Source organism: Atta cephalotes (genome assembly GCF_000143395.1).
Source record: "Atta cephalotes unplaced genomic scaffold scaffold00002, whole genome shotgun sequence".
Taxonomy (NCBI): domain Eukaryota; kingdom Metazoa; phylum Arthropoda; class Insecta; order Hymenoptera; family Formicidae; genus Atta; species Atta cephalotes.
The window spans coordinates 13247705-13262852 of record NW_012130066.1 but is presented as its reverse complement, the minus strand read 5'-3'; the positions used below and the strand labels follow the sequence as shown (position 1 = coordinate 13262852).

At 29.9% G+C, this 15148-nt stretch overlaps 1 protein-coding gene across 1 annotated transcript in view; it reads right to left on the bottom strand.

Annotated features, from left to right (window-relative positions):
• The window catches only part of LOC105622199 (general transcription factor 3C polypeptide 5), a 51659-nt gene that overhangs the window by 33679 nt on the left and 2832 nt on the right, over positions 1 to 15148 (bottom strand). Inside the window, 4 exon segments of the mRNA XM_012203629.1 lie at positions 2306 to 2489; positions 2491 to 2541; positions 2758 to 2886; positions 2962 to 3117. Of these exon segments, the coding sequence (XP_012059019.1) occupies positions 2306 to 2489; positions 2491 to 2541; positions 2758 to 2886; positions 2962 to 3117 (520 nt within the window).

The window sequence follows — 15148 nt, the reverse complement described above, 5'->3', positions numbered from 1 at the left end:
ATTATAATAATAATAATAAATAANAANAATTTTTAATGAATGTTTTTTATTGAAAATATTAGGTGTAGTAAAAAGAAATCCATTAGCCTTCAAAAAAATTATGGTGAATTAATCATTCCATAATGAATGAAATATGTCGTAGTCAGATTTTTTAAAGATGTGGAACATTATTTCAAAAATTAAAAATCAATTTTTTATTTGTATTTTCCTGTCAGAAATGTATCTAATATAATATTATATATATTTATATATACATTATTATAATTATATATACATTTGGAAATATTTTATACAATATGGCATATGTAATCAGAAGTAATCGATTTTTTTTATATTTACTAACATCGTTTGCGCCAAATAATTTTTATTGACGCAATTACGTATTTCAGTTAATATGTTTGAGATTTCTTACAGTGTCAAATTTTTTTTACATAGATTTACAATATTTAAATTCTCATATTTAAACGTATAATATCATGCTAAAAAGTGTAAATTTTTTTCAGATTTTTTTAATTCACACGGCAAGAAAATAAAAATAAAAAATTAAAATTAACGTTTTTCACCATTGGATAAGTTTACATGGATAAGTTTAGCAGGTTGAAATTTTATGTAAAATAATCTTTTATCAAGCTTAACAATATGATGTATTCAAAATTGAATTTGATTAGGGAGCATTTTTTATATGTTTATTCAGGTATGGCCTTTGTGGAGAAATTTCAGCGATTTTCAGTTCAATTTTAGCGATTTTTCAGCATTTTGATTGATAAAAATTAATTTTAGATTAAACAATGTAAGTAATATGGCTCAATAAATTATAAATTTAGTATAACAAAAGAAGGTTACGAGCCAAAAAATTATATCATATATCATTAGTATATTTAATATTTATAAAAGAGAAATCAAAGATATATATTTTATATTTCTTATACATTTTTTATTTTTGTTTATTATTTATGTTCAATAATTTGTCAAATTTTTGTTCAATATATCTTTTATAAATACTAATGATATAATGTAATTTTTTGGCTCATAGCTCTCTTTTGTCATACTAAATTTTAGATTAATTTTAATTCAGTGGAATTTTAATTCAGAAAAATTTCAGTAAATTTTCAGCAAAATTTTCAGAACAATTTCGGTTTAAATTTAGCAATTTTTTAGGATTTTTCGTTGAAAAAATCACACTGACAATTTCAAAGAAATTTTAGATAAAGAATAATGGCAGTTTAGGGCCAAAATTTACCTGTAATTGAAACGTACGAAATCGATCAATTTTTATAGAATTAGATATGCTGAATTCAAATATGAAGCTTAAAAATTCTCAAAGTCCGGGGAACTTTGAGAAAATTTTTCTGTATGAAAGCATCGTTTTGCAGCAAAATGTTTCTTAATAAACAAATAGTAATTGTAAAAAAAAAGAAATATCCTTTTATTAATATTTTTCAGAAGAAAAAAGAGAAATCTCTGCTATGAAATCTCTTATTACCGAAATTGCACATTTTTATGATTCTCTACTTTGTAAGCTCAGACTGCATTTTTTAACCTGCTTGCGCCTTATGTAACAAAGATGCTATTCTTTGGTCGTAGAGTTATAAAAAAAGTATGATATACATTTTTCACATCGCCATGATATAATAAAAATTATAATAATGATGACGATATATTAATATATAGATTAGGATATACTTTGCGTCGCAGTATCTCTGCTTTTAGGGTACGCAAAGAAAAAAAAATGCATTCTTATTATACAATCTGAATGCAAGCTATCGATTGAGCATAGAACTTTATCGATTCAACCCTTATTCAATATTATTGAAAAATTATTGGAAAATATTTTGCCGCAAAACAAAGCTTAATATTCTTCAAAGTTCCCTGGATTTTGAAGAATTTTAAACTTCATATTCGAGTTCAGCACGTTTATCTGTATAGAATGACCGATTTCATATGTTTCAGTTACAGATAAATTTTGGCCCTAAACTGCCGCTATTCTTTCAAAGAAATTTGAGCAAATTGTAATAAAATGTTCGAATAAATTTGAGGAAAAATTTTGGTTCAATTTCGACGATTTTTTAGTATTGTTGTTGAAAAATTTACTTTCAGCGAAATTATGGAATTTTAACAAATTTTCAACAACTTCTTTAAAATATCACTTTCAACAAAATGTCTGCAAAATTTCAGCAAAATTTCTATCAGGGATTATATTTATTAGGGCTATCTCTGTTTATAAGATAAAAAGGGATAGCTACTTAACAGTGACACTCTGTATATACATATACATATTTATATATAATATATATATAATAAATACTCATAAATTTGAATTCAGTCTCTATTCTTCCTAATATTTTTAAACGTGGTACTTCGTAGTCTGTCCTTTGAGATAAATTTTCATATTTATTGTTGTTAAAGATAAACAGGTTCTTTTTCCTTTTTAATAGATTCTTGTCTGTACACATATCATATAGATTTTTATTATCTGTAGCACATTTTTTTCTCAGCTGCTCCTTTATTATTATAATAAAAGTTAACACTGCAATCTTTTTCCTAGTTAACAAAATGACAACATTAACATTATCATGATTATACTTTTTTCTTATAATAGCAAATGTTGAATTAATTTGTTAAATAGATTTATTTTTTAAATGGAATGTATGAAGATCTTTAATAGAAGGAGTATCTCTAATAGAAGGAGTAATTTTGATCTGTAATATCTATAAACTTTGGTTTTATAAGCTCCATGATAACAATTTTGACATTTACCTTATTTTTGTTTATTCTAACTCTAAGTAAAAAGCCATTTGTTCTATGTCTATCCCCACAAGTAGGTTTGCTATAACCATCATCAGGTCTAAATCGTAGTTCTAATCTTCTATTAGGAACATTTACAGTCTGTTAAATAATCAAATATATAGTTAAATAATATAATTAAACTAACTGAATATAATATTTATTATTGTATCATACCATAGATATGGAACTAATGCCACCCAATGTTTCAATAGCTTTATCGACATTAACAATGTTTCCTGGATATTTAATACATATTAATTTCTTGTCGAATCTGTGTCCAGAAATTATTGGGCCTGCATATTTGCCATCTTGTTGATTATTTATCTTTATCTATAATGAAACAAATAGATTCTATATATATATATATATATATATACTCATATTTGATATAACACCTCATAAATTATAAACACATAAAATTATTTTAAAAATTTATAACACAAAGTGATGAATACTAACATGATTCTTTGTAAAAAAAAAATATAAGCTTTGTCATAGACAATTATTTTAAATTTCATAATCAGGTTTTCTTATTTTAATGATTATATATTATTTATTCAAATTTATAACAATTGTTTTCTCTTTTATTGTCCTTTTAATATTTAAAAGTATTGATTAACTGATTAATTTGATTTTCTTATCACAATTGACTAAATTTTATTTTATTATATTTTATTGACTTTCATAAATTTGGTGATTAAAGAATTAATACAACGATTTAGTAGAATATAGACAAAGTTTCAAGTCTTAATTTGATGTTACTAAATGATAACTTCCATGTAAAGAATGATCACAATTGTTGCAATATAAATAAAATACTAATGTATAACACCGTTTTGTTGTTGAAAATCAAGCTATCTATAAAAGAAACTGAATAATATACTATCAGTGAAGCATATGCAACTTTGCATACATATGCAAAGTGGCGAATATCAAATCAAGAAATCTTAATTATATTCGCAATTATAATTTTTGTATACTATAATTTTTTAAATTATAGTATAGTTTAAGACTTAGGAAAATTATTTATAAGATAGAAGAATGACAAAAAAGTAACGATAAATTACAATAGATAAACATTGTATTTTAAAAACTGAAGATGACCTAATAATGGAAAAACGAAAGATCTTGTTACATTATGTTATAAATAAACAATATTAAATATTCGCAATAAAAACCAGCGTTGGCTTATATGCTCATTTACATGTTGGATTGATTTATTATAGAAGCCATTTATTGTATAATTACAATAAAGTAATAATTACAATAGCAGTAAGCTTTATAAATATATATATAGTTTTTTATCAACTTTATATAGTTTTCAAAAAATAATTTATGTGGCATAATTGTGCATCTATTTGAATCCAAGTATTTAACTCGTTGTCTCTTATTTTCTTTCCTTTTATATTTTACATATGATTATTTATGATAATCGTAATTTATTTTAAATACAGAAAGTAAATTAAATACAAAAAGTTCAAGTTTAAATTAATTTATTATTAATGTATAAAGATTTTAATCCTTCATATTATATACATTTTTAAAAATTTAGTGTATTAGGTGTACAACTTTGCTTCCGCCGTTTTCCTATAAATGGCTTTAGCGGTAAGTGGTGGTCGAAATAAATAAAATAAATAGATCATAGACGTCATACAATAAACTTGGGCATCTGTCAACATAACCCCATAGAAACATTAGTCGATTTGTGTCTGCATCATAAAGTTATTCTCGATTGAAAATGTCAGTTTACGAGCCAAATTCTCGTCATTTGCGGGAGCTTTTAATTTTTTGCTTCAATATGAAGAAATCTGCGGCTGAGGCTCATCGAATGCTCTCAAATACTTATGGTGAGGCCGCTATTAGTGAAAGAACGTGTCGGTTTCAACGCTTCAAGAACGATTTTGACATCGAAGACCGGCATAGCGGTGGAAGAGAGGTTTTCGAAGATGCAGAATTGGAAGCATTACTTGAGCAAGACTCGTGTCAAAATCAAGAAGAATTGGCACGATCATTGGGAGTGACTCAACAAGTCATTTCAAAACGCCTCAATGCCATGGGAATGATTCAGAACCAAGGAAATTGAGTGCCGTACGAATTGAAGCCGAGAGATGTTGAACGGTTTGTTTGCTTGTGAACAGCTGCTTGAAAGGCAAAGACGAAAGGGATTTCTGCATCGCATTGTGACTGGGGACGAAAAATGGGTTCATTACGACAATCCCAAGCGCAGAAAATCATGGGGAGTTCCCGGCCATGCTTCCACGTCGACGGCCAAACCGAATATTCACGGCTCCAAGGTCATGCTCTGTATTTGGTGGGACCAGCTCGGCGTAGTGTATTATGAACTGTTAAAACCGACTGAAACAATCACAGGCGATCGATGTCGAACGCAATTGATTTGAGCCGAGCATTGAAAGACAAACGACCGCAATACAACGAGAGACACGATAAAGTGATTTTGCAGCATGACAATGCTCGACCCCATATTGCGAAAGTGGTCAAGACATACTTGGAAACGTTGAAATGGGAAGTCCTACCCCAGCCGCCGTATTCTCCACGTTGCTCCCTCTGACTATCACTTGTTTCGATCAATGGCACACGGCCTGACTGACCAGCACTTCCGATCTTATAAAGAAGTAAAAAATTGAATCGATTCGTGGATAGCTTCAAAAGATGACCAGTTTTTTCGACGCGGGATTCGTACGCTACCCGAAAGATGGGAGAAAGTAGTAGCCCGCGATGGACAATACTTTGAATTATAAATGTATAAGTTTTTTACAATAAAGCCTCGAATTTCGGAAAAAAAACGGCGGAAGCAAATTTGTACACCTAATAATTACCTATATAATAATTTTCGCTTTTCATCAACTTGTACTTTTATTTGTACATTTTTATTTATAGGATGTTAAAAAAAGGTCGGGACTCTGAATTTACTCGAAAAGATGTTTTTGAAAGAAATGTTTCAAACAAAAGTTATAAGATATAAAAAGATCTACTTCTACTAGATTTTATCAGTTTGATTTTAGGTGGCCAAGGTCAGGTTAAGGTCAAATCGATTTTTTTAAGATAGGACTCTATTTGTTATTCCAGAATCTAATAGCCGGTGTTAAAAGCTTTTCAAAACACATTAGCACTACCAAAGGTATCTGACCGATGACTAAAATCTCTTAAATGTTGTTCGAGATCATGACCTGGATAATATTTGTCAAGATCAAAGCCAATACTTTTTAATCTCTTACATTATACAGTCCCATTTTAATGTCCCCAAACAAACATAACTTTTTTATTTTTGATTTTAGAAAAAAGTTTCAGATAAAAATTGTATGGCTTTGAAGGGGACATAGTGTCATTAGTTTGACCTTGAATAGTTGCTCGAAGGTCACGTGAAGGTTACCTTCAATCTCTTAAACGAAATCCACTGTTTTTTATTGCACATTTATTCTTGTTGCTTGCCTCAAAACCTTTTCAAAACACTATAATGAAATTATTTTTCATTTTAGTACTTTTCGAGTTACAAGGCTTGCAAGTTACAGCATCGCCATAATGCATTACCCAATCGACGATTAAAACCTTTTGAATGTTGTTCAGAATCGCTTTGATAATATTTATCAAGATCAAGACCATTGGAGATTATTTCTCTTATTTTTATTTTTGCATTAAAAATTACATTTCTACGTAAAAATGAAAACAAGCAGTACGACCTCCAATGGTTTTGATCTTGATAAATTATCCAAGTCATGATTCTGAACAACATTCAAAAGTTTTAACCGTCGCACAGTGAGCCAAGAGATCAGAAAAAGTGGCCAAAAAGTGCTCTAATTGTTAAATTGAATATTCAAAGATTTTTGAGGTCGCTGATATCGAATCCAAACTTAAAAATTAGAAAATTAAAATGATGGGTTCAACATGGCGAACAAAAATGCTAAAAATGCTCCAATTGCTGTCAAATTAGGTACTTAGGAGCTTTTATGATCGCTGATTTCGAATCTGAACTCAAAATTTAGAAATTTAAAATGGCGGATTCAAAATGAAATGTTAAAAAAAAAGTAAAATCTCAACGCGCGACGCATACTCCTGGCACATGCTCTCTTATACATATAATTTTCAAATCTTTAAAACAATTTTTTTTCTTAAACATACTTAAAACTGACATTTTTATACAGCTACATGTATATATACATCTATATATACATATATTAAGTGTTTAGCAAATTAGTTGAAAAAGTAAAATTATTTATTTAAATGATGTAAATTATTATAATTAACAATTTGTACAGTAAACGCATAATAAAGAAAATAATAAATATATATATATATTGTATATATATATATATATATATGTATATATGTATATATGTGTGTATATATATATATATATACATAACTTAAAATATAATAAGTTATTTTTTGTGATAATATACGGGATAGATTGTCCTCTCTCCGATCATTCCGTGTTATAGCCATCCTCTCATCCTTACTACCACGGAATTATTAATTTTCCAAATTCCAAAGGGGAGAGGGGGAGGGGTACTCACGGGGTTTGACAGGATTCCCCCTCCCGCTCCCACCAACCATCCCGTGTGATATCGATCCTTTTACGTCAGAGTTATTAATTTTGCAAGGGGGAGGAGGGGATGGAAGTATAAATTATTAGAATTAATACTATAAGAATTCTTAGCATACATTAAAATTAAATCTTTTAATTTTTAATAATTTATATTTCTTTAAATAATCATTACCAATAATAATAGGACTTATAACAGATTCGTACGCAATAATTATTAACAATCTTATAACAATGTTGGAAATCAAATCTATGTGCGACATCGTTTCTAATTTTTAATAATTTATATTTTTTTAAATAATCATTACCAATAATAATAGGACTTATAACAGATTCGTACGCAATAATTATTAACAATCTTATAACAATGTTGGAAATCAAATCTATATGCGACATCGTTTCTAATATTGTCATAAGATTATTATCAAGACATCTATAGTATTTAATGATTCGCTAATAATGGTTTGAAGAAAACTGAAACGTGCAAATAATATGATACAGATAATTATTGTACATTTATAGCCTATGTAAACATTTATTGTTAATTATATAGAAATTTACGCACCAATATCCGCACTATATATATGCTCTTATTGTCCATGTATTTTATTGTATTTTTTTATTTTGAGAGCCCGCTTAATATTTATAATTTTATTGTATGTATAATTATATATTAATTTTGGCTTTCCATTAACTTGTGCTTTTGTTAATATAAAACAAGATGTTCAAAAAAGATCAAGGCTCCGACTTTATTCGGAAACTCACAATTACAATAAAAATGAATTTTCAGTGCAAAAATAAAAATAAAAGAAACAATCTCCAATGATCTTGATCTTAACAAATATTATTCAGAACATGATCCTGAACAACATTTAAAAGATTTTGATTATCGGTCGAACATCTTGCATAATGCTAATGTCGGTAGTACTGTAACTTTCAAGCTTTATAACTCGAAAAGTATTTTATAAAAAATAACTTTATTATAGTGTTGAAAAACTCTAAACTCTACTAGCTATTAGATTCTGGAATCAAAAATAGAGTATTTCATTTAAAAAAAATCGATGTGACCTTGATCTTAATGACGTCACCCAAGATTAGATTGATCAGATCAATGAATAGATCATTTAAAACTCTAACTTTTGTATTTCGGTAATTACCATATACAGTTTACCATATCTCAAAAATCAATAAAATTAGGCTATTTAACGCGCTTTTACATGAAATGGAATCTAACAGAAAAAAGTGCCGCGATATTAAGACATCTAACTACTCAGCATGCGATTCAAAATCAGTCGGCGACCCGACAAAATATGACGAAATCAGTAGCCGCACGCACGCTCGCACGCACGCATGAGCCCATGTATATGTGCTCTCAGCGCGCCGAAAGCGAGCATATGTACATGGGCTCGTGCGTGTGTGTGTGTGTGTGTGTGTGTGTGTGTGTGTGTGTGTGTGTGTGTGTTTGTGTGTATGTTACAGCATCTCGTCACGATAAATGACTAACTTATAAACGTGGAAAAGACATTTTGACGAAATTTATACTACAAACCATTTCATTATTATTTCGTTATTATTTCGTTATTATTTGCTTAATTTCGAAAATGTGACATATTTCGTACTTATGAATGTGCAGAAACAAGAATGGGCAGAAACTATAATTATATTATCCTGAAATTTTATACATAAAAACGTATATTTCATTCATTTCAACTGTTCATCGTGTGTTTCTGCCCGAAATTAGGCTCACTTTATCTGCCTTTTACAATCATTTGCTGACTATTAAGGAAAAAAAGGTTTTTGCCCATTTTTAGAGATATTTTAAAACAATCTCATCATTTAGATTATCCAAATTATCTTTATTTACAAATGATATTTATGCTTGCATAATTAATGTGTCATTCCTTACTTCTAATGTCACGATTCCAATATGGCCACCGCGACTAGTCAGAAGCCTTAAGCGTTAAATTTTACAACTATTGAGATTAGGAAATCTGTGAGACAAAATGAGATTTATAATTGTTAAGAATTACTGATTATAGAACTCTCAAAATTAAAATGTAGGAAATTAGGCAAATGAGAGTTTGATGCGGTACTTAATGTACAATCATTAATTCTATGTATAAATAAATTATATTTTTGACTTGCTATACACTCGAATGTTTCGACTATTTCCTGGGCGAGATCAACGAAGAAAAAGAAATATAATAAAGTTTCTCTCTTACATCAGACGAATCTCTACTCAATTGTGTATTTCCAAATGCTTTACAAGGTCCAAAACTGGTCACGAGTGTAATAGAATAACAGATGCCTATGAGTTGTTAAGTATTAGTTGTTAAGTATTAGTCTTTAAAATATTATCAGTTGAAAATTGAAGACTCATCTGAAGAACAAGAGCATGAAATAACAAATTATAAATTAAACAAGTTTGCATGTCAATTTTTTTATAAAATTTTTTAACGAGATAACATTGTAGCTATGATCTGTAATATAAACAGAAAATGCATGCAGTGTTAAGTGACACTAATACTTATGTCATAGTCAACAAAGTCGAGAGCTCTTACAAATAATTTAAGGAAATTATTTACAAGATGGAAAAATCAGAAATCTGTATCAATAATACCGTTTATAAAAAAATTATACAATTCGGATGGCATTCTACCTAGACTTAGCTAAGATTCACAAGCCTAATTATCTATTGAGAATAATCATCTCTTTCAATGACAACACATTATATTCCTTAGCTTCCTTCCTATATAAAATCCGCAACAAGAGTATCCTTGAGAATATCACTGAAGCTTCCAGCTATATAAAAGATAGTTTTGAATTGATGGAAAAGTTATCTGACGTTAGAATTGAAAATAATTATACTTTGATCTCACTTGACGTCATTTCGCTTTTCACTAATGTTCCGTTTAACTTAGCTATTGAAAGTATTTCTAATAGATGGCAAAACATTTCCAAAGACTGCAACATTCCAAAAGAAAAATTTATTATCGCTCTTAGATTTGTTTTTAATTCGATTTTTTTTTTACATTTGATGGGAAAATATATAGACAAACATATGATCTATCCATGGAATCATCATTATCTCCAGTGATTGCGAATGATGTTATAGGATTTGGAAGTGAGGACTCTGGAAATATTATAATTTACAATTCCATTTTATGTATGATACGTTGACGATATTGTCACTGCGGTTCCTTCTAACATGACTACTGAAATACTTAATATATTTAATTCATTTCATTTGAGACTTCAATTCACAGCAGAGATTGGCGGAAAAAAATTTAAATTTTTTGGACGTTTGGAATGATTGATAGAATCTTCCTTTTGTCACAAATTTCATAACAAGAAATGTTTTCACCATTGAAATTGTACTCAATAATGATTATCCAGACTTCATATTTGATAATATAAATGCGCGTTAAAAATCTCTTTGTTACAACAAACTTTAAAATAAAATAATGACAAAAATATTGATGATAAGGAAAGGATCCTTGGATTACGATTTCATATGTTCAGAACATATCGGAAAAATTTTAAAATATAACAAAAGATTTAAATGTTAAGTTAATTTTTTATAGTCTCAACAAAATGAATAAATTTAGTAAAATCCACAAAGATGTGCTTTCAAATGAATCAAAGAAAAATGTAGTATACCAAATCTCATGTAAAGATTGCGATGCAACCTATGTAAGACAAACGTGCAGAAAACTTAAAACCAGAATCGCAGAACATAGGAATTACATAAATAGAAACATCATTGTTCAATTAGTAATCGCAGATCATAGATTGCGTTATAATCATGAATGATTGGATGGAAATGTAAAAATCCTAGATAGCGAAAGATATTTAAATAAACATTTAACATCCGAAATGTTATGTATCAAATTGCAAAAAAAAAATAGTATAAATTTACAATCAGACACTGAATATCTCAATCATGCGTATGTGGACATTCTCAATAAGTTCCTCAATAATTTTAATTCTCAGTTGTTAGTAACTTTACACGGCTTCTAGTAATATTTTGTTCTTACATATTAGATGTGGGAAAAAGTTCGTGGCGTTTTTCCCGTTAGATGGCATTAAAAAAACGTTACAAACTTTTTCCCATATCTAATATATAAAATAGGTATTTATTTATTTATTTATGTTTTTCACCTTTGTATTCTCGTAAATAATTTTTAAATCATAACGACTCTGACATAGATATAGATCACAGCTACAATGTTATCTCGTTAAAAAATTTTATAAAATTGACATGGAAACTTGCTTAATTTGTAATTAAATTGTTATTTCACACTTCTGTTCTTCAAGTGAATCTTCTCACAATTTTCATTTGATAATATTTTAAGACTAATTCTTAACAACTCATAGGCATCTGTTATTATTTCATTACTCGTCACTGGTTTTAGATCTTGGTGAAACATTTGAAAATATGTAGCCAAGTAGGAAATCATCTGACGCAGGAGGATGAAAATTTTATTACATTTCTTTTTCTTCGTTGATCTCGCTGAGGATGATCCCAAGAAGTGGTCGAAACGTTCGAGTGTACAGTAAGTAAAAAACATAATTTATACATAGAATTAATGATTGTGCATTAAGTATACCGCACTGAACTCTCATTTGCTTAATTTCCTACAGTACTTGTCTATGATTATATTGTTTTACACGAGTTTCGACTTTCCATGCGAAACGGTTCTCACTCTTCCTCCTCCTCCTGTAAAGGGGCGCACGACCTCTATAATTGTACTGTTGTTGAAGTTAGAAAATCTGTCATATAGACAGTGGGATGTATAGATTAGTGCTTATTGATTCGGAGCGGCTACGCCGCTACGAACAATAAGAAAATAATACAATACCGCTTCGCTAAAAGTTGCAGCCTAGATAGTAAAAAAACTGTTCTAAAAAGACTAGTCTCATACCCCACTGTCTTCATAGTTAGAAATATTTCAAGTGGACATTGTCTACGCTGGTTTCTAGGCGCTTAGGCCCCAAGAGGATAGAATATGTTATTTTTTTTCTAGATTAGAAAAAGATGAAGAGTAAGTTGAATCGAGATTAAAGTTAATCTACATTGGAAATGAGCACAAATGAGTCGCACGTAACCATCAGTTAACTTAACCAAGGTTGATGAAAGAGATCCTTAAATCACACAATTTGTGTTCTTGCTGGATTGCTAGCTGAATTAGAATCTACCACCATATTGGCTATGATACTGATGCTAATCTCTGTGAAGTTGGCATCTCATTTTTCAAAAAATGAAATTTTGGTCACAGTTCCGAATGCCCCGAAGAGTTCTAGAGTTTCTGTCCAAAATTAAGAATAGTTTCGGCGAATTAATATAAAAAAAATTAAAAATTTGGGATGCTAACTTCACAAAATGAAGAACAAAAAATCGCGATATCTTTTAAACCATTAATCCTAACTCTTTAAATGATAATAATTTTTGATAGACCTCGTGGGGTGCTATCCAGAACTATCAACAAAACTGCTATAATGTTAAAAAAATTGTTGTCCCTCAGATGTGAGAGAATCAGATATTCAAAAAATTACGATATCTTTTAAATTAGTCTTAGCGCTTCGAGCATTAATAACTTTCGTTAGAATTCGTGCTACCCAGAACTGTCGACAGAATTGCCAGAACTTTAAAAAAATTTTCACCCCTCGGGTGTTAGAAATTTTCGATTTGACGAACGAAAAATCGCGATATCTCTTAAACCGTTAGTCCTAATGCTTCGAGCATTAATATTAGGTGTATAACTTTGCTTCCGCCGTTTTTTTTCCGAAATTCGAGGCTTTATTGTAAAAAACTGGTTATACATTTATGATTCAAAGTATTGTCCATCGCTGGCCACTACTTTCTCCTATCTTTCGGGTAGCATACGAATCCCGCGTCGAAAAAATCATCTTTTGAGGCTATCCACGAATCGATCCAATTTTTTATTTCTTCATAAGACCGGAAGTGCTAGTCAGCCAGGCCGTGTGCCATTAATCGAAACAAGTGATAGTCAGAAGGAACAACGTCTGGAGAATACGGCGGGGGAGATAGGACTTCCCATTTCAACGTTTCCAAATATATCTTGACCACTTTCGCAACATGGGGTCGAGCATTGTCATGCTGCAAAATCACTTTATCGTGTCTTTCATTGTATTGTGGCCGTTTGTCTTTCAATGCTCGGCTCAAACGTATCAATTGCGTTCGATATCGATCGCCTGTGATTGTTTCAGTCGGTTTTAACAGTTCATAATACACTACGCCGAGCTGGTTCCACCAAATACAGAGCATGATCAAAATCACCGTTCTTGAAGCGTTGAAACCACTCACGACACGTTCTTTCACTAATAGCGGCCTCACCATAAGTATTTGAGAGCATTCGATGAACCTCAGCCGCGGATTTCTTCATATTGAAGCAAAAAATTAAAACCTCCCGCAAATGCCGAGAATTTGGCTCGTAAACTGACATTTTCAATCGAGAATAACTTTATGATGCAGACACAAATCGACTAATGTTTCTATGGGATTATGTTGACAGATGCCCAAGTTTATTGTGTACGTCTATGATCTATTTATTTCGACCACCACTTACCGCTAAAGCCATCTAGGAAAACGGCGGAAGCAAAGTTGTACACCTAATAACTTTCATTAGAACTGGTGAGTGCTAGAAGTGTCATCAGAAATGCCGAAAGTTACATATCTCTAAGATGTTGAAAGATTTTTCTATCGAACATATTAAAATTGTTGTCGTATTTTTTCTTTTTGCACGGGTTTTCATGGATCTCTATGTATTTATGTGTATTTTTGTTTTTTCCCCAGTATGCGTTTGTGTGTCCTGCTTTCGACGTAATCTGGAATCAACGGCGTGGACGTGATAATACGGTACGGTTTTCTGCCGCAAGTTAAAGTGTAAAACTTTAAAACTCTAAAATTCTACAGATTCATTATAGACTCGGCATAAAGGTGACCTTATACAGTTAATAATACTAATATTGAATTAATAATACTGACAGCAGACATCAATATTTTAAATGTTTTTATAACCATCAGTTCTTACACCACCAGTACAATATATTTAATTTTACTTATATTATCTATTGCACTGCGACATAAATTCTAATAAAGCGATAGAGAGAGAGAGAGAGATGCTTAAAAATCAAAATCCAGATCAATATCAATATTCTGTGATGCATCCAACAGAACGCAATAGTTTTGCAATCATTTTATGATTGTTTGCAAACAGTCCTAGATGCATTCAATGTCTCAACATGTTTGTTCAGCGGTTGTTATGATTTCCAGCAAAGTAAAGCGAGGAGCACAGACTCTTGCATAATGCATAACACGTAATGTATAAAAAAATGTACCAATGAAAGTCTTTTGTTTCCTTCTTTTTCATGAAATAAAGAACTCTGATTGATTGGATTTCTTATGTGCAGGGTAGTAACTAGTTAAAACATTAATAATTAAAAAAACAGTTAAAAAGTTAATAACTTTTAACTTAACTTAGTTAATTTTAAATGCATTAATTTTTATATTAATTTAGTTACTTTTAAACTTTAATTTATTAACTTTTTTTAAATTAAAAATTGTTCTTCTTGTATATATAAGTATTGCATTTCAGGATTCTATATTTTTTTACAAAAAATATCACAAATCATATTGCGGAATCCGAAGGATAATCTTTGGAACTCTTTCATGTTTTACTAAAAATTTCACACGGACTCGAAACAACACAGCAAGGAATAAACCTGAAACGCAATATTATAAAGATTAGACATTTGATAAAGAGATGCAATCGCTTT